At 40.0% G+C, this 20,254-nt stretch overlaps 2 protein-coding genes across 3 annotated transcripts; both read left to right on the forward strand.

The window, feature by feature from the left end:
• The first annotated feature begins 1,432 nt into the window (after window positions 1-1,432).
• On the forward strand, window positions 1,433-6,925 carry LOC129717967 (tyrosine aminotransferase). Of its 2 annotated transcripts, XM_055668290.1 has the most exons (4): window positions 1,433-1,684; window positions 1,742-2,035; window positions 4,377-5,176; window positions 6,086-6,925. In XM_055668290.1, the coding sequence occupies exons 2-4, from the start codon at window positions 1,849-1,851 to the stop codon at window positions 6,419-6,421; spliced, it is 1,323 nt and encodes a 440-aa protein (XP_055524265.1). In that variant the 5' UTR covers window positions 1,433-1,684; window positions 1,742-1,848; the 3' UTR covers window positions 6,422-6,925. The 2 variants fall into 2 exon arrangements, with proteins under 2 accessions (XP_055524265.1, XP_055524264.1); XM_055668289.1 differs by having other exon boundaries at window positions 1,433-2,035.
• Window positions 6,926-11,615: 4,690 nt separating this feature from the next.
• On the forward strand, window positions 11,616-16,206 carry LOC129716837 (uncharacterized). The gene is made up of 5 exons (XM_055666676.1): window positions 11,616-12,947; window positions 13,021-13,824; window positions 14,186-14,564; window positions 14,685-14,880; window positions 14,931-16,206. The coding sequence occupies exons 1-5, from the start codon at window positions 11,616-11,618 to the stop codon at window positions 16,204-16,206; spliced, it is 3,987 nt and encodes a 1,328-aa protein (XP_055522651.1).
• Window positions 16,207-20,254: the final 4,048 nt, after the last annotated feature.

Consider the following 20,254-nt stretch of genomic DNA (forward strand, 5'->3'; position numbering starts at 1 on the left):
AGGCGGGACAAGAGACTCACCTAAACATGGAATCGCGCCTGTGAAAAAGAAGCACAGAAGCATTTGGGGATATGTGAAAGGTTCGCATTTCACACTCGTTACAGAATCTTTTGGTCTAACCCACATTTTGGCCACTTAGTGAAAAGTTTCATCACGTTGTAGTCGATGCAGTTTAAAATTGCGACACTACGATATGACCATTATCCACCGAAAGAGAAAAATGTGTTAGCGGCTGCGCAGTCTCGTTGTGTGGCAATAGAGTACCTTATTTGACCACGTCGAAGACCAAAAGGTTCTTAGTCAACCTGACAAATTTGTGGACTTTCAGCTGAACTGAAAATTAGCGCGCTAATTAGCGAATTAGCGGAATGGTTCCCACCACTAGGAATTTTGGATTATATAAATTGTTACTGTGCCGTTGCCTAGGAATGGTCTGTCACTGGTTTTTCATTCGATATTATACATTCAAGACTAGAGTTCAAGGTGGTGGCAGAAGCAACCCTCTAGTCTTGTATATTTTTCATGATAGAAACATGAGGGTGCACTTCTGTTGTCTGTGCATACATAGATACTTTATGTACATCTACATAAATCCATAATGCCATTTTTCCTCTACAATTAATTTTATAAATTTTAAAAATTTTCGCAAATCTAAAGTTTATCCCATGTACGTGCTTGGTACATGGAATGAGAAACAAAAACATATTTGAAGGGCGCATTGAAGGCGTACAAGTAGGTACAGTGCAATCAAAATATGCGTTGTTTATATCTTAGACTTAATTTTGGATTGCTTCAAGGAAAACTTGTTGATTTACACACAAAATTTAAAACGATGAATGTATTTCATTTACTTAACTTCTAAGATTGTCGATACTATTCTGTAATAGATATTGGATCTGAACAAGAGTGATACACTGCTAAATGTGGTACACCAAGTACCATTAGGCACGTCAAACGTTAAATTTTTAGTTCAAATGAGTCCAATACATCTTGTTATTGCTTTATTACCCTATTTACCATAAATATCAAACAAACCACATACAATCGCAAAGTTTCCAAAGTCACTTAGTAGTACTGATCGTATTTTGCCATGGGAAAGGTATGACTACAAGCAGGTATCCATATTGCAAGAATAATAATAAGGTACTAATGCATATGTTCAGGTTTTACTTGTGTTGGCATGCTAGCAACGGATGTCGAGTCCTGAGTTGTGAAAACTCGGAACTACCACACATTACGTAAAATATTCAACACAAAGTTGATCTGGCAGTTCAGAGGTGCGCAAAAGCTTTTGTTTTTCTCGTACCTGCCCCCGCAAAGCTCTGTCGTCATGCGAAGCTCTCGAATGCAAATACGAATAATAACACTACAGCGGAAAACGCAAAGCAGAAATTCCACTTGCTGGAACACCTTTATAAAAGCAATTCGAATACTGAATCGACGGATTAGTTCAAAACTGGAACCCATTACAGAAACAAGTTGATTTTAACGCATACCCTAGGGGGAATGCCTCTCTCGCTTCGAGAAACCACAGGTGATTAGGACAGACAGGAAAATCGCAGAACACGATAGTTTAAGCCATCCAATAGAGTGCTCAATAAGGACAAATAAAATGGTCAAAATCTTCTCAACTAGTCGAGAAGTGCAGAACGTTGTGGTAAACTATTCGCAGGAATAATACTCGGTACAGTGTTTCAATAAAGTGACCGTATTCCCAACAATAAACATTTGAAGTTTCTAGAATCTTCATAATTCAGTAGAGTTTAAATTGCGACGAAGAAAAGAATTGTGTACTCTCTATTTTTTACGGTCGGTGAAGAAGCTATATTTAAAACCGCGTTGGTGACTATGAAAGATTTGGACGACTTAGCAGCCATTCATTTGAAATCTCATGCTCTAGGCAAAAGTAGTAGAACCAAATGGAACGTGCCAATAACTGACTTCGCCCGACTCACTCATAATCCGATCCGTGCTATTGTCGAGGGACTCAAGATAGTACCGAATCCGGACAAGCAATTGATTGCCCTCTCAATCGGTAAGTATTATTCCAAGAAAAAAGATATCGTTAGGAGTAACCGACAACGTGTGCACACTAACGATATTCCAGTATGCAGATGTGTCGTCTCCGACCGGTTTCACATTTTTTGATATCGGTAAATATGCTGGATTTGTTTCTATGTCAGGACTGGTTTTGTCACCGTCTCGTTTCTTCCATGCGGGGTTATAATTTTTCACTTTGATACAGTTTTGAATTTAAGAATTTTGACTTAATTGTTTGTTATAGTGAGTTTTTGAAAAATTTAAATGATCTGTTGTGGAAGACGAACAATTCAGCAAACGAGTAAGACTCTTGAAATGTTTTATCTTTTTGCGTGTAGTCTTTCTAGAAATTTCCGATTTCTCATACGATATAAGGTTTACGAGTTATGATTTTTTTAAATCTATCCTAGCGATAGTTTTCCATTTCATATGAATGTTTTCTCTCCGACTGCCATTGGTTTTTTCTTGATTGTCATTTTTCCGGATTGCAAATCCAAAAACTGTTGACCTATTTTACATATATTATATAGTTTCCCTTGAATTTTTTTACGAGAAAGGCAATGTTAGTAAATTTTATACAGAAGTGCGTGGTCCATCCTGAAATTTTTATCCTTTAGGTAATAAATAACGGATTTCATGCCAACTCAACTAAGAGTCTAGCAGCTCCCTCTGAGAATTCAATAAAACTTTTTGGGTGTGTGGGCCTTACGAAACTAAGTAACTTTGCATACTTCATTGTTCAAAAATTCATCTATCTCTTCAAACGACTGAAGCCGATATAGAAAAGATTCAAAGAGATTACTTCATAGGAAATGGCTCAAACTTTCATTTAAAAGTATTGTATTGAACTGTTTCAAGTCCAACATTTCTCACGGGGAATTTGTGTGAAACATTTCTCACGGGAAATTTGAGAGAAAGTGGATTTACACAATAGAAAAATGATTTCAAAACAAAAAGTGATTTAAAAAAAATCATCTCCGATTTCTTTAACTTAAGTTTTTTAGACAAACAATTTGCTTGCCCAAAACTCTTCTTGACATTTAAAAATTAAGAAAAAAGGATTTTTCTAACAACTAACTTTTTTATATCCATGAAACATTTTGAACTTTAAAGTTCTTCGTAAAAACTTTAATTTATTAGCAGTATCCTTAGAGCCGGTTATAGATTTAAGATTATGTTATGCATTTTCCGAGTAGTTTTTGTATTACTAGATGAGGTAAGAGAACATGTTAGACCATCAAACGCTCAGCGCCGATTACAGCGGACAATGCTGCTAAAGCGCGTGAACGGGGTGAACCGAAAAGATTGATGAAAACTTGAAGCACGCGTGTCAACAACAAAAACGCGACACCGGCAGCAAATGAGTAGTAAAAGCAAGAACGCAGAAAAACTTTTTCGAAAGACGTGCGAAATATATTTACTCATGATATGCATAATTTTGTATGGCTTTATTTACTATTAAACCACATCCTTTCGACCCAACGTGTTTTGTTGATGGCTTAGAAATTTCTCACCTGTCGCTATAATAATATTCGCCCTGTGCGAAAAACAAACATTAAACCCCGTCGTCATAACCACAATCTAACGACAAATATTAACACGTGGAAGGTATTTTCGGTATTTTCACTGAATACAACTATGTATACTGTTTTAGGATTGGTTGAACGAACGAACAAAAAGTCGCAGACCAATCAAAGATAAGTAAACTCGGATTTTTTAAACCATTGAGAATTTCTCAATTTTTGCTCGAATTTAATGTATGATATTTTTTTGCAATATACTTTGATATGAGCAATCAACCGGTTTGTAAATACCTCTTAAACGGCAGAGCATTATTTATCAGAAATCAAACTTACGTTTTTGTACTTCAGATAATTGCGTTCAATTTATGGATATGTAATCTCAATTCTTTAGTTTTATTCAACAATTATATTTTTCATGTTTTTAATATCAAAACAACGAAGAATGTTGTTTTTTTCCTGTCAGATTTGCTGGTATACGTTATGAATAGTGAAACTTTATGTACATTAAAGGTGACAAGTTGTTTTTAGCGAGGGACAACATATTACCTTGTATTCCAGTTAGTAACTACCAACTGTTTGCGTACAGTGTTATGAAATTATACATCAGATCGAGTTATGGAAATGAGTCTTAACTATGTTGTTTCAAAATGCTAATATCTCAATGATAAATGATTTTCAATTGTAATATCAATATTACACCATCTAGCAACATGGAAAATAAAAAAAAGTGGTTGTTAACCGATTTAAAAAAACCTCTGTTAGAAATCATTTTCAGTAGTGCTCAATCTGTTTCTTCTTTCCATCCACTTTCAGGCGACCCTACAACTTTCGGTAACCTCAAACCTGCCCCGGAAATAGTTGATGCTGTACGAAGAGTTATCGAGGACGGTTCAAGTAACGGATACGGCCCAAGTACAGGCTTTCTGGAAGCCCGTCAAGCCGTTGCTGATTACGTTGCCTATCAAGGTACGGTCACAGCAAATGATGTCATTCTGTGTAGTGGCTGCAGTTGTGCCTTGGATCTCTGCTTATCGGTTTTAGCGGGACCTGGTCAGAATATACTAATCCCTAAACCCGGATTTTCTATATACCGTACACTTGCTGAAGGGTTTGGCGTGGAATGTCGTTATTACGACCTGAAGCCCGATAAGAATTGGGAAGTTGATCTTCTACAACTTGAATCGTTGATTGATGGAAATACGGCCGCTTTGATTGTAACAAATCCGAGTAACCCGTGTGGAAGCGTATTTAGTAAGAGTCATTTGAAGGCGATCTTGAATATTGCTGAGAAACATTACTTGCCAATCATTGCGGACGAAATCTATGAACACTTCGTATTCCCGGGCCACGAGTTCCACTCGGTCAGCTCGTTATCTGAGAAAGTACCCGTGCTGTCGTGCGGTGGGCTGACAAAACGTTTTTTAGTTCCGGGTTGGCGCATGGGATGGATTGTAATACACGACAGAGATAATCTCTTCCGTGATGTGCGCAAGGGCTTGGCGAATCTTTCAGCGCGTATTTTAGGTGCCAATACTTTAATTCAAGGTGCTCTTCCAGATATTTTAAACAACACGCCATCTGCCTTCTATGATGATTTGGTTTCAACTTTATGTGTAAGTTATAATGTCAAAATTTATGAACCATACAATGGTGCTTATTACGGGAGTCACCTCACGGTGAAATCAGAGTGAAGTGAATAAAGTCCTATTACGGGACTCACGTAAGTGAGAAAAACGTCGCAAAGTGACATCTGCCGTGAAATCTGGGTTATTATGAGTGTCATATGAGTGAAGTGAAAACGAAAAAACCGACGTTTCGCGTGGAATTATTTCACGACCATTTTGAACGGTGAAATGATTTCACGAAGAAAGGGAAGTTTGAAAATCGATTGATTTGTGATCTAGTGATAATATATGGAACCATTCAAATATTACATAACGCGGAATTTGGCAATTTTCAATACCCACTCACCCCCACGTAACGCAATTTTACATGTTTGACACACGCAAAGTAACGCTTCGCTGAATACCCCCCCCCCCCTCCTGAGCGCTTTATGTATTATATGAATGATCCCTATATGGATTTTATTTTCCAGTAACAAGGCGAATCTTTTTTCTCTTGAAAAAAATCGACTCGCTAGGACTTACAAAGTTTTGAGCTGCGGTCAATGGAACGTAAGGGAAAAATTAACCTTCGAATTTCGTTTAGCGGTAGGACCTAAAAGTTTTCTCTTGTCGAAAAAAGTCCTCATACAAAATTTCAGCTCAATCGACTTTCCGGGACTTAGAAATTTTTGAACTGGGAAACTCTCACATTTCACTTGTCCTTTTCTCAATTTCACTTCACTGGTAATCTCATTTCACGGAGGTAATTTTTGGCACCACATTTGAGGTGCAATCTGTAATAGGTCTCAAAAAGTGAAGTAAGCGTGAGAGTGAAATATATTTCACCGTGAAGTGACTCCCGTAATAAGCACCAATGTAGAAGTTTTCAATATTTTTATCGTACTTCTTTTTCGTTAGCGACATGCTGAGTTGGCTTATAAATCGATCAAGCAGATTCGAGGACTTCGTCCTATAATGCCAGGTGGAGCAATGTATATGATGATCGGTATTGAAATCGAACATTTTCCGGAGTACGACACGGATCTCGAATTCGTCCAGGCGCTGGTAGCCGAACAAAGTGTATTTTGCTTACCCGGCCAATGCTTCGAATACCCCAATTTTATGCGTATTGTATTGACCGTACCAGAAAACATGATTTCTGAAGCGTGCAAACGTTTACATGATTTTTGTGAGAAGCATTACAGACTAGACAATAACATCATTGAAACATGTCAACATGGTTTAATGGTTTAAATGATATAATGTTAAATCTGTACATAACACATGGTGAAAGGGTTTTACACAATATATTTTTACAGGAAACTTTCTCAGGCGAGTTGAAAAAATTCGGTAACATAAAACAAAGATTTATTCATAACTTACCCCAATAATTAGTTAATTTTTTTTTATTTCCAAAACCCATGATTGTGATCGATAACAGCATTCGTACCAGTTGTAGAAATCTAAAGAATCAATGCAGGAAAAGGAGTTACACTGTAAATAATACACATTATATAGAAGTTGATTCCACTTAAGGCCCAAACACACACACGGCGTAATGACGCCCTTTCCATACAAAATAGATCACGCTTTCTATTTTGTGTGGAGGAGGCGTTATTGCGCCGTGTGTGTATCTGAGCCTTTAGAGCTAAAATCAAAACATTTTAAACTTGAGCTTCATATGTTATCTGGAGTAAAAAATGAAAAAAAAATGTAAATGTAAACGAGATAATAAATGAAATTTATTTTTGCTAAAAACAGTTTATCATTTATAATTATTTTTTTGTAAACAACAGAGATTTTAAGTAAACGTAAGCGTTTATGTGAAAAATATTTATCGTTTTCTTTGATCCATTTTTCGTTAGAAAATGTTGCAGTTATCAAAATGATAATGCGATTATCTGAAAACATAAATTGATTAAATACAGGTATATTGGTTCCTTGTTGGGAGTATTTCAGGGACTGATAGAGGTCCACATTTGACAATAGCGCATATGCCCCGCAAAATACGTTTAAAACAGTACTACTTTTTAGTATTTTTGTTTCCAGAATGTTATTTGTTACATTCATTTCGACATGTAAAAACTAGTAAAAAAATCTAGTAAAAAAATTACACACACAAAACAGAATATTCTAAATGGTACGTCGTACGTGGTAATATCTTGGTAAACTTGAAGTTGTATAACTCCGAGTAGATTAACGTTTGCGTAGAAATGTGACCTTCTACCAGCCCTTGAAATACTCTCAAGAGGTACCAATCATCCTGTATTTTTTTCTTCACATATCCTGTATTTGAAATTATTATACTCATCAGTGAAGCAATGCTTACGGTGGTTGGCCTTAGCTTCATAATTGAATGATTTTGAACACCCAAAACACTATTTTGCGCTCTCGGTTTTGATTCGGTGAAAGAATAATTATCGAGATTTTCGGTTTGAAAGAAATGACAGCCGTTACTTTTTTTCGTCAAATCTCCATCTAAAGAATGCACTTATTGTAGCGGTCCTCTAACATTTCGATACCAATTTTTTAGAGCTGCCCGTAGAGTCGCTCAAAAATGAGCAATTGACATCCGTATACCGAGTAACAATGAATGACAAATAAATGAAAAATACCGTGGTTTCGTTTCGTTTATTGGCATTCATGTGTAAACGTCAGTACCAAAGAGAGTGAAGAGTACAGTCACTGCATGTTTTACTAGCCTGGCGGAGTGGATTCAGGGCCAATTGAAACTGTCAAAATAGGAACCAGTCAACGGAGATTCTATACGACTGGAGATCTTCGAGTTGAAAACGTCCAATATAGTACATCCAAGCAACCGGATCCCAGATACCCACTTATTTCCGTCTTAAATGTTCGGTAATTTTTCTTCTACGATCGCGTTCAGTAACCGTGAAATTTTCATGATCATTCTGTTATTTCCTTAAAATTTACTGATGTCGGTTAATTTGCCGAAATACTGTTCAATAAAATTCACTTGACGAGTTCAGCACTCATCCAGATGTTGCTAAAAAACCTGCAATTGTTCTACTGAACTTTTGTTTTTTTCTGATATACTGTTCGGTAATTTTTCTGCATCTGTCAAAACAGAATCGTACATCAGAAGTTCGCCATTTTGAGATTTGCTGTGTTATTTGAAGTGTTCTACGACAAAAAAAAAACAAAAAACGGTATCGTGCTTTCAAATTTACCACCACAGTAGATTAATTTACTCGAAGCCTTTAATAAAAAGTCTATTTTCGCCATGATATAAAACGTATCTAGTTTTAAGTCGAATGTGCAAAGACCGTCAGTATAATAGCCTAAACAATCCGAAATACCTGTATAAAATTAATCATCGGTTGCAATAGCAGCTATAGGAATAGTTACATTCATATTTATCTATATTATTATAACCGGGAAAAAGCTTAAGTTGCATTTTGCGGAACGCTTGTAAATTTGTGACGAATCATCAGCTTTGTAAATGCCGGCTCATGCAGCAACTTTTGATGAACGCTTTGTAAATTTTTCTGAGCTATCTTATTCGACGTTTCAGCAACAATGAAAAAATACCGAACGCTCGTCAAGCAAATGAATTTCCGAACAGATTACAGATGGCTCAGCTGTTAAAAACTCAGTAAAAAGTTTGCTAAGTTCGGTAAAAGAAATTAAGTGTGTACGTAACACTCAGGAAAAAATCTTCCAAAAGTTGGTACCAAATGAACTAATCGAATGGTATCATACTGTGAATAAAATCACTGTTTGAGTAGTTTATGAAGGCGGTGTACCTGCGCAGCACTGAGGTGACATTGCCTATTTCGTTTCGAGTCGAGTAATTCGAACAAAACTAAATGATCGTTGGTGGGCGTTATGTTTAGACTTACGTAATTTTCGACTTTGCGGGTTGGATGAGCCGAAGGACAAATGTAGAGCAACATGTCAAAAGGATCTATCTACTTTCATCGATTTTCTTGATTGATTTTTCATTTGTTTAATGGTTCAGCTAAAGTAACTATTCCCAACGTGGTTTTTTATTTAAAAAGCTAGATTAGATTCTCCGCTATCAAATGGTGTAAAGGGCATATCATAGACTAGCAGACATAACACGTCGAACAAATTTTCAATAAAATCATCGTTTGGATGAATTCAGTACATTATGTTAGTAACACTAGCACCATCTGCTGTCATGTTCGCGCTGCGTCATGTATTTCGACATCAGTGCCAGCGTTACTGCATGTGTCAAATGGGGAACTACAAAATATGTATGAGATTGCATGACAGCGCCCCAGATGTCGTTTTCGCGCGACGACTGTTATTCGATTGAAAATTTGAAATGAACGTTTTTTGTGGCGATGGAGCTAGGTTTCAGTGTTACGTCTGTTAGTCTGTGGGCATATCATGAAACGTGTTTATTAAGCCGTGGTGGTTGAAAGAAACCGATCGATCAAAAAACGATCAAAGCAGAAAGATCCTTTTGACATGTTGCTCGACAAATGACAGCTCCTCCTTTGGAGCTTGAAGCAAAACTGGCAATAGGTGCTCGAAAATAGCGAAAATCGTTCGAATCGAGCTGCATAATGCCACTCCTGCATTTGTCTCATTCCCACTCGAAAAAGGCTACATTGCTTTTGTAATGAACTTTTGACAGTTCCTTATGGGATTTTCCGTGGGGCTCGATGAAGCTGAGAAAAGAGGTTTCTTTATTGTTCATTATTTGTCGAATAGTTGGACAGGATGAGGTACGGAGTACTATGGGGCGACGTGGACCAGAAAAAAAAACGCCTGTTAACCTACCGAGCATCTACTGTACTCACGATCAAAGTGATATGGAGTGAGAAGTGATAGGAGCTAGATCTATGCGACGCCGGTCTACAATAGCAGCGTCGTCGTTGGGTGTTTACATCTAAAACAATAGCGATCAAAAAGCAGAAACGTGTCGGATAGAATATTTTTTAATTTGCCTATATTTACCGTCAAATAAGATTAAAATAATACTTAAAATAATAGAAAACGATACTCACAGATAGTGCTTCGCTAATTATTGTATGCTACTTAAAATTGGTTACATTTGGTATGTGGTAATTGATGAAAATTATATTGAAATGAATTAAAATTACACTGCTTATACTTAGGTCATAAAATACTGAAGACAACACACAATAAATACATAAAAGTTCCTCAAACTAGTGACTAGAAGAGTAGACGAACGTCGTGACTAGAATAACTCGTGTCGGAACATTGACAATTAATTATTGAAAAATCCTCATTGCAATCGTGTCAAGAGGTGAAGAAAAAAACTATCAAATTGTAAGTAAATACGCTTAATGAAGTGATTTGAACTAATTTGAATATTAAAACTTGCAGTTTGAGCTGCATTAAAGCTGCTTCAAAGCCGGTGGTGTAATTTCTTTAAAAATTTCCCGAACATTCTCAAAAATTTGATAAGAGATAGGGATCTAACCTCAAAACGATGAAAGGATTAGTGGATCTTACAAGTACCCCCTGCAGATTCTGTGGATTGGTATCCCAGGAGGATGAAGGCATGGTGGGTTGTGACAACTGCAATCTTTGGTTTCATTTCCGTTGCGTAGACGTCACTGAAGCAGTAGAGAATGAGGAAAATTGGTATTGTCCTGATGAAGTTTGTCAGAACCAGAAGAAGCTGGAAGCAGAAGCTACCCGGACAGGAGCCAAAAAGAAGAAGAATCCTTCAGATAAGTCGAGCAGAAAACCCAACGGAAAATCAGGTTCATCTTTGGAACTGGAATTAAAAGCGTTAGACAGGGAACACAAAAGGATGGAATTGGAGATGAAAAATGAGTGAATTCTGAGGGAAAAACGGATTGAAATAGAAAGAAGCCTTCAGGAGCAGCGCATGCAGATGGAGAAAGACTTTCGTGCCATTGAATTGCAGCAGGAAAAACAATTACTGCAGAAAGCGTTGTGCGAAAAGCAGGAACATTTGGATCGATTGAGGAAATTGCGAGGGCTGTACCAGGACCAAATGGATAAAGTTGAACACGACATTTCAAATCTGAAAGCTGTTACACAAGCAAATACACCTGTACAAGGAATCTCGAAAGATGTGCCGAAAGTAGATACTCCGCCGAAAAATCCAGAAATACTCAGCCAGAAGAAATCTAAAAATGAAAAAGAAGATTTTGAGGATGAAGAAGAAGATACAGAGGAAGATGAAGATAGAGATGAATCAGAAGAGACGGATAATGAAACAGAGAGCTACGTCGAGAGCGAAGATGAATCAGAGAGCTCTGTTAGCGATTCCTCTTTGGAGGAAGATAATGAAGAAAAAAAAAACTGATAGGAGAAAGAAGAATAAGCTCAAGAAGCAGTTCAAGTCAGAAAAGCCGAAGACACAGCATGGACAGGGGCGTACTCCTTCTAAAGCACAACTGGCAGCTCGGAATGAAATAAGTAAAAAACTTCCCGTATTTTCCGGAAAACCGGAAGAATGGCCGCTTTTTTTGGGTGTTACCAAGCTTCAAATGAGGCTTGTGGTTTCACGGATGTGGAAAATCTTGTTAGGCTTCAAGATAGCTTAAAGGGGTCAGCTTTGGAAAGCGTTCGGGGACAGTTGCTGTTCCCAAAATCAGTGCCAAAAGTCGTCAACAAACTTCGCCAGCTGTATGGGCGCCCGGAACAGCTACTGCAATGCAACCTTGACAAGGTACGGCGCTTAGAAGCCCCGAGGGCAGACAAATTGGGAACGTATGTCCCGTTTGGCAATGCTGTAGAGCAGCTGTGCGACCATCTAGAGGCAGTGAATATGAAGCAACATCTGATCAATCCTATTCTTATCCAGGACTTAGTCGATAAACTCCCGGCTCACGACAAACGTGAATGGGTCCAATTTAAAAACCGAAAGAAGAAAGTGAATCTTCGTACTTTCACCGAATTTGTATCGAAAATCGTCGCAGAAGCTTGCGAAGCCAACGTGAAGATGGAGTTCAGATCGGAAACGAAACCGATGACTCATGAGTATACGGGCAAAAGCAAACAGAAGGAAAAGGAAGCACACGTTTATAATCATAGCGCAGAGGAAAAGTCAAACGCAGGACCCAGTGGGAATCATCCCAAACCATGCAGAGCGTGCAAAAGGACTAATAACCGTCTCAGATTTTGCCAAGATTTCAAAGCGATGTCTCAGTCGGACCGTCTGAAGCTGGTCGAAAAGGGAAAACTCTGTTTTATTTGCTTGAACGATCACGGTAACGCTCCGTGCAAGTTCAAAATTCGTTGCAACATTGACAATTGCAGAGAGCGACATAATCCTCTTCTTCATTCCATCACCGAGTCCGTGGCAATCAACGCACACTTCCGGAGTACCACAACCATTCTTTTCCGTATGCTCCCTGTGACGTTATATTGCGATGAAGGGTCAGTTGACACCTTGACGTTCCTGGATGAAGGTGCGTCTGTAACCCTCATCGAAAATGTTTTAGCCGAGCAACTCGGTGCTCAAGGTACGAAGGAAAAGCTGACTATTAAATGGACGGCCGACATCATGCGCGTTGAGAAAGAATCACGGCGTATGAGCTTGCTGATATCCAGACGAGGAAGTACGGAGAAACATCAACTCAGCGCAGTCAGAACAGTCGAAGAGCTGTTGCTTCCAAAGCAATCGTTCGATGCTTCCGAGGTAATCAGCCGTATGAAAAATCTTCGGGGACTTCCAATAGCATCGTACAAAAATCAACGTCCAGGTTTGTTAATCGGCCTGAATAACCTGCATCTTTTAGCGCCGATTGAAACAAGGATTGGTGAGCTCGAGGAACCCATAGCGGTATGTTCCAGGCTGGGCTGGACGGTTTACGGTCCAAATCAGTTGCAACCATCGAATGCAGGGGCGTATCTAGGGTATCACGACGCAGTCAGCAATCAAGACCGTGGCCGTGAAGCTACCAGAATCGGACGAGAATCGTAGAGCTCGCGAAATTATGGAAAGGACCACTAGAAGGGTTGGGGTTCGGTTTGAAACGGGGTTGATATGGGACGACGAAGATGCTGAGCTTCCAGACAGTTATCCGATGGCTCTCAAGAGGATGAAATGTTTAGAGCAACGTCTTCTGAAGGATCCCGCTCTGTTCGAGAACGTATGCAATCAGATTGAGCAGTACCAGCAAAAGGGCTACGCGCACCTTGCGACCGCTGAAGAACTGGCTGAAATCAAACCAGGCAAAGCATGGCATCTTCCACTCTACGTCGTGGTCAATCCCAAAAAGCCCGGAAAAGTTCGCATTGTGTGTGATGCAGCAGCTAGCGTAAGAGGTATATCTCTAAACTCTCTACTCCTCACGGGTCCTGATGTTCTTGTGTCCATTCTGGCGGTGTTCTGTCAGTTCCGGGAACGACCAATCGCTATTGGAGGTGATATCCGCGAAATGTACCATCAGATGCTGATTCGTTTGGCGGACAGAAGGGTGCAACGGTTTTTGTTTCGCCGAAGCACCAAGGACGAACCTAGTATCTACGTGATGGACGTAGCAATTTTCGGATCAAAGAGTTCTCCTTGTTCGGCCCAGTTCGTCAAGAACAAAAACGCGATGGAATTTGCAGTGCAATATCCGAGAGCCGCTGCAGCAATCGTTGAGAAACATTACGTCGATGACTACTTCGACAGTGTGGATACCATCGAAGAAGCGGTTCAGCGCGCAGAGCAGGTAAAACTCATCCATTCCAAAGGGGAATTTGAAATGCGAAAGTGGGTTTCTAACTCAGGAGTAGTTCTCAGCAGTCTTGAAGGGAGCCGTCCAAACAATACATTTTAACCAGGACAAAGAAACGGGAAATGAGCGGGTGCTTGGTATCATTTGGAATACAAATCAAGACGTTTTATCCTTTTCGACCGAGCACCGTAAAGATATGCAAGATTATTTGCAGGGCCGCAGGATCCCGACCAAGCGCATCGTCCTGAGTTGTGTCATGGTTATTTTTGATCCACTGGGACTTCTTTCATGTTTTACTGTGCATGGAAAGTTGCTGATACAGGATTTGTGGCGTACTGGCTGCGAATGAGACCAGAATATTGACGACGAGAGTTTGGTTAAATGGAAGAAGTGGTTAGAGCTGTTGCCGCTTGTGGAGCAGATTCGTATTTCGCGACGATACTTCAACAAAACGCTCTCTTTGGAAATCGACAATCTTGAGCTACACATATCCACCGATGCCAGCATAAACGCTTATGGTTGCGTAGCGTATTTTCGTGCAACAATTGGCGATCAAGTTAAATGGTTGTTGGTAATGTCCAGATCTAAAGTAGCTCCTCTTAAGCTGCAGTGCATTCCCCGGTTGGAGCTGAGAGGAGCCGTCCTTGGGGCAAGAATGCTACAAACTGTCGAAGCTACTCATTCGATTCCCATCAATCGTCGCTTTTTCTGGACGGATTCTCAAACCGTTATGAGTTGGCTGCGGTCAGATCAGCGAAAATATCAACAATTCGTCGCCTTCAGAATTGGGGAGATTTTGGAGACAACCTCATTAACTGACTGGCGCTGAATTCCGTCTCGGCTCAATATCGCAGATACGCTGACAAAATGGGGCAAAGGACCACCTTTGAGATCCGATGCAGAGTGGTTTAATGGTCCAAGTTTCCTGTATCAATCGGCAGAAAACTGGCCAACAGAGAAACTGCCGCAATCTAATACGGAAATCGAAATGAAAGCATGCCTGTTACACCACGAAATAAAGGAACTTTCTGAGTCCGTAATCGACGTGAAGTGACGTGGTGTTTGCGTAAACTATTGCGAATCGGTGCGTGTGTCATTAGGTTCATTGACAATCTCCGTCGCAAAGTGAAGGGACTTCCAATACATACGCTGCAGGCAACTGAGAAGCTGAAGAAGTTGTTAAAGTCGAACCATAAAGGAACGCTACAACCATTACAGCAAGACGAGTTTCTGAAGGCCGAATTGATTTTATGGAGGCAGGCACAACTAGAGGCGTTTCCAGATGAGGTAGTAGCGCTTTTGGGAAACGACTTATCGGAAAAGAAGCGGAAACCAATGCAGATCGGAAAACGGAGCTTATTGTATAAACTTACTCCGATCGTTGACGAGAACGGTGTGCTTAGGATGGACGGCAGGATGGCAAATTCGAAGACAATATCTTTCAACACGAAGTTTCCCATTATTCTACCGAAAGAGCATGCAGTAACTAAGCGATTAATACAACATTACCACGAAAAGTTTGGCCATGCGAACCGGGAAACGGTTCCAAATCTGCCAACTGAGATCCGGAAAGTCGCATCTGACTGCATCTGGTGCAAGGTGAACCGTTATTATGCAGAAATTCCGATGATGGGACCCCTTCCGGTTCAGCGAATTAGTCAACCACTTCGGCCATTCAGTGCTGTTGGTATCGACTATCTAGGGCCAGTGGAGGTTATCGTGGGTCGCAAAAGAGAAAAGCGGTGGATAGCACTGTTCACATGCTTGGCTATCCGCGCAGTGCATCTAGAGGTGGTGCATCTGCATGCATTGTCGACGCAAGCTTGCTTGATGGCCATTCGACGATTCATTTGTAAACGCGGGGCTCCAGACGAAATCTTCTCCGATAACGGGACAAATTTCAAAGGATCCAGTAAGGAGCTGATTTCGTGGGTGAAAAGGATTAATTTGGAATGTGCCGATTCAGTAGTTAGTAGCCAACTCAAATGGAATTTTAATCCTCCTGGTACTCCACACATGGGAGGTATTTGGGAGAGGATGGTTTGTTCGGTTAAAGAAGCGATGAAAGTACTGGATGACGGAAGCCGACTGACGGATGAAGTATTGCTGACTACTTTGGCCGAAGCGGAAGACATGGTGAACACTCGACCGCTAACCTATGTTCCCCAAGATTCAGCGGACTTCGAAGCGATAACACCGAACCATTTCCTTCGAGGTTTGTTCAAGCCAGTCGATGGTCATGTGGATAAGTCAACAGACTACGGTGAAGCATTGCGCGATCTATACAAACGTTCGCAATATTTGGCGGACCAAATGTGGCGGCGTTGGTACAGAGTATTTACCGACAATCAACAAGCGCACCAAGTGGTTTGCTGAACGTAAGTCGTTGAAGAAGGGAGATTTGGTTTTCGTTGTGGATGGACAGAATCGAAAAAGTTGGGTTAGAGGAATAGTCGAAAAAGTAATCGTAGGATCGGATGGCAGAGTTCGGCAGGCAGATGTTCGTACAATGAATGGCATATTTCGCCGTGGCGTAGCCAATCTTGCAGTGCTGGAGGTTCGTGGTAAATCCGGAACTCCTGAAGGAAGGGTACCGGAGTTACGGGCTGGGGTGTGTTAACGTACCGAGCATCTACTGTACTCACGATCAATGTGATATGGAGTGAGAAGTGATAGAAGCTAGATCTATGCGACGCCGGTCTACAATAGCAGCGTCGTCGTTGGGTGTTTACATCTAAAACAATAGCGATCAAAAAGCAGAAACGTGTCGGCTTTTAATTTGCCTATGTTTACCGTGAAATAAGATTAAAATAATACTTAAAATAATAGAAAACGATACTCACAGATAGTGCTTTGCTAATTATTGAATGCTACTTAAAATTGGTTACATTTGGTATGTGGTAATTGATGAAAATTATATTGAAATGAATTAAAATGACACTGCCTATACTTTGGTTATAAAATACTGAAGACAACACACAATAAATACATAAATGTTCCTTAAACTCAGACTTCCTGTGCACGTGCTTTTATTTCAAGCGACGAGAGAAATCTTTCTCTCGCTCGTAGAATTTCCATGTATGTGCGACGAGACGAGATAGGTCACATGCAATTTGCAGGTTGCTCTTTCGCTTCTCTTTCGGTTCGGATTGCGATGCGCAAGGCGATGTTTCATCGCACTACGAACTGAGCGAGACGCCCGTACTGTACATACTTGATACAGCTCGTGCGCTACAGCTCGTGAGACTTTCTCGTGTACACAGATTTCCTGTACACGAGCTTTTTACTCAAGCGACGAGAGGTTTCTTTTCTTTTTTTTAGGTATGGGACTGCGGCGCACCTAGTCAGCCTATACACCAGAGAGACGCCGAGACACTCACCGTTAAGGCAACTGTCAACATCAAAACGGGCGAGCTGTATAATTTTGCATTGCCGTTAACCGTTTTGATGTTGACAGTTGCCTTAACGGTGAGTGTCTCGGCGTCTCTCTGGTGTATAGGCTGACTAGGCGCACCAGACGATGTCTCATCGCTTTACGAACTAAGCGAGACGCCCGTACTGTACCTTAGTGAACCTGTATATTAGAGAAATGACAAAGCACTCACCGTTAAGGAAACTGCCAACATCAAAACGGGCGAGCTGTATAATTTTGCATTGCCGTTATCCGTTTTGATGTTGACAGTTGCCTTAACGGTAGTGTCTCTGCGTCTCTCTGGTTTATAGGCTGCCTACCGTACCTACATACGATATATGCCGTCAGACCCTTCTGAAGGTGTATAAATCGGAAGAATTCACAAAACTATATTACTACGATCAGATTATCACGAACCTTCAGATCCTGATTTGCAATATCTATACACTAAGGTCGCTTTTTACGCGGCTTTTTTTACGCGGATTCCGGAATTTATTAGGTTTTTTTACGCGGATTCCGGAATTCACGCGGTTTTTTCAAGCGAATTCCGGAATTTACGCGGTATTTTTTTTCGTGCGGATTTCGGTTCCTCTTCACTCGGATTGCAGAATTTACGCGGTTTTTTTTACGCGAATTCCGGAATTTACGCGGTTTTTTACGCGGCATGTATCCCCCGCATAAAAAGCGACTTTAGTGTACTCAATTCGAAAATTCTATCCAACATCAACATGTACTAGAAAATATAAACAATGGTTTTACTATTTTTAACTCCCGAAAAACTTATGTTGTAATTTCAAACCCCATTTTTTATCCTTAGAACTACAAAACAGAGTTCTATCATAAGATAGTCAATGACATCTAAACCGACGAAAGAAACACTTCTATTAACCAACGTAATACTCTGCATCCGGTGAAAAGAAAAATATTACTCATTTTCGTACCGTTAGCATAATAAGTATAGTAACAAAACATTCTTAATTCATGTTAACAAAAGTTGGATGAATTAATAATAGAATTTTGAATTGATAAATAAGTTACCTAGGTTTTATCATTGATAATTCTAACGGTGTTTTGATGCATGCTGCTATAACATCGTAAATAAAAAAAACATGAAATCCCCTGCCTGTATCCTTCTGCGCAAAATAAATTTCCTTCTCGCACCATTAGCGCAAAGCAACATGCGAGGCAAGCTCGCGAGACGAGCTCACGAGATTTTGCACGCAAGCTGTCTCAAGTACGCGTCGCCCATGCACCGCACTCGTTAAGTTGAGAGATGAGGTATCTTCGTGTACGTCGCAAAAAAATTCCCATGTGACGAGACATGGCTCGTACGAATGGTAAGTTTTCTCGCTCGCACGCTGCACACAGCACGAAGCGACTGAATGAGAAACGAGACTTGCAGCGCAAAGCACACTGTCTCTTCTTTGTGCGAGCGAGATTTCAGGAAGTCTGCTTAAACTAGTGACTAGAAGAGTAGACGAACGTCGTGACTAGAATAACTCGTGTCGGAACATTGACAATTAATTATTGAAAAATCCTCATTGCAATCGTGTCAAGAGGTGAAGAAAAAAACTATCAAATTGTAAGTAAATACGCTTAATGAAGTGATTTGAACTAACTTGAATATTTAAACGTATGTTACGTGTGTCGTATGTATCTGGTTCGACGACGATATGATAAGCCAGGTCGTAAAATGGCTTGAGCACCAGCGTGCTAGTCCGAGTAAAGCTCAATTAAGAGCCAGGAATGAGCTGGCGAGAAAATGAGCTACATTGACTGGAAACCCGCAAGCGTGGCCTGTTTTGACGTGGGACTACGTCTTTGTTTGCTATACTGCCCCTGTTTACATAGTTGACGTAACAACCAACACCATCATTGCGAGAAAAACGCGTTTTTGTTATTTTAGCCCAAATAATTATATTGAGATACAATTTCAACAAAATAGTCTGTCAATTTTATGAAGATTGATTTTTGAATAGAGGCCCCATGGATTATACGAGTCTGCCCATGGTAATTATTCCAGAAAAACCACTACGCCAGTTTGTGCGAATAAACTTGAATTTTGCTCGCAGATTGTTCGCATAGCTTGGCGTAAAAACTTGACTACTTCCTACTCTGCCTCGCAGTTGAATTAATTTTATCAATCGTGTTTCGATCAAACGTCAGTTATTGTCCATCGGCAGTTTCAATTAGACAAATACGCATAAACACACATACAAACCCACACACATACACACACAAACACATGCACAAAAATATTTACGCTAAGGTGGGTAATCGTTACAAGGAAAAATGCAAGCTTGACAGCACAGAGCCAGAACAAACCGTTTTTTTGTTCAATTTAGGCCCCCAGACAATGCTAAACCTGCCGAATATGGATTACTCGTGCCTCTGATTGGTGCGTTACATATGCATGCACTTAAATTTGTATGAAAATTAGTATAGGAAAACTTTTTCGCAAATTTTTTCTTAGAGAGCTATCGATCAATCCACTTTAAGTAATGTCAGGATTGTTTGGGGCCCCAAATAGAACCATAAAAACGTTCTGGCAAATCGATGAAATTTACCTACCGTAATATACACACACGTTTTAATTATTTAATCTGATGCAAATATCCACTAGTAGGAGGAAAGGACACGGTGACTTTAGACCTTCCTTAGGCTGAGTGTTTGTAAAAATATTAATATACAATACAAGACTTCAATCCCCCTTTCCTCGTTTCCCCTTTCCATGGAATATTTGTCGAATTAAACGACTTAACTTAGACAAACAGACAGTAGTTAAACAGTCGAGTAAAACGACTTAACATAGACAATTGCACCTTGTATGGAGTGACGCCAGTTTTTGCAACCAATTGGCAGTTACGCCAAAACGTTTTTCCAATATTTCTCAAAAGTTTTAGAACAAAATAGTTTTCTTTTCATTTGTAGTGTATGTATCTTAGGGAAAGGAAGCTGAATCAACGAAAAAGTGCATTTTGGTCATTTTGGCTCTTACGTCAACTATGTAAA

The sequence above is a fragment of the Wyeomyia smithii genome, chromosome 1 (genome assembly GCF_029784165.1).
Source record: "Wyeomyia smithii strain HCP4-BCI-WySm-NY-G18 chromosome 1, ASM2978416v1, whole genome shotgun sequence".
In the NCBI taxonomy this organism is placed as follows: Eukaryota; Metazoa; Arthropoda; class Insecta; order Diptera; family Culicidae; genus Wyeomyia; species Wyeomyia smithii.

What these genes read in the sequence shown, in the direction of transcription:
- LOC129717967 (XM_055668289.1), top strand. Translation starts at nt 1,849, where the DNA reads ATGAAAGATTTGGACGACTTAGCAGCCATTCATTTGAAATCTCATGCT. An exon ending in ATTGATTGCCCTCTCAATCG is followed by an intron (nt 2,036 to 4,376) that starts GTAAGTATTATT and finishes ATCCACTTTCAG; the next exon opens with GCGACCCTACAACTTTCGGT. An exon ending in ATTTGGTTTCAACTTTATGT is followed by an intron (nt 5,177 to 6,085) that starts GTAAGTTATAAT and finishes CTTTTTCGTTAG; the next exon opens with CGACATGCTGAGTTGGCTTA.
- LOC129716837 (XM_055666676.1), top strand. Translation starts at nt 11,616, where the DNA reads ATGGCCGCTTTTTTTGGGTGTTACCAAGCTTCAAATGAGGCTTGTGGT. An exon ending in GGATTCTCAAACCGTTATGA is followed by an intron (nt 14,565 to 14,684) that starts GTTGGCTGCGGT and finishes TCAATATCGCAG; the next exon opens with ATACGCTGACAAAATGGGGC. An exon ending in GAGTCCGTAATCGACGTGAA is followed by an intron (nt 14,881 to 14,930) that starts GTGACGTGGTGT and finishes GTGTGTCATTAG; the next exon opens with GTTCATTGACAATCTCCGTC.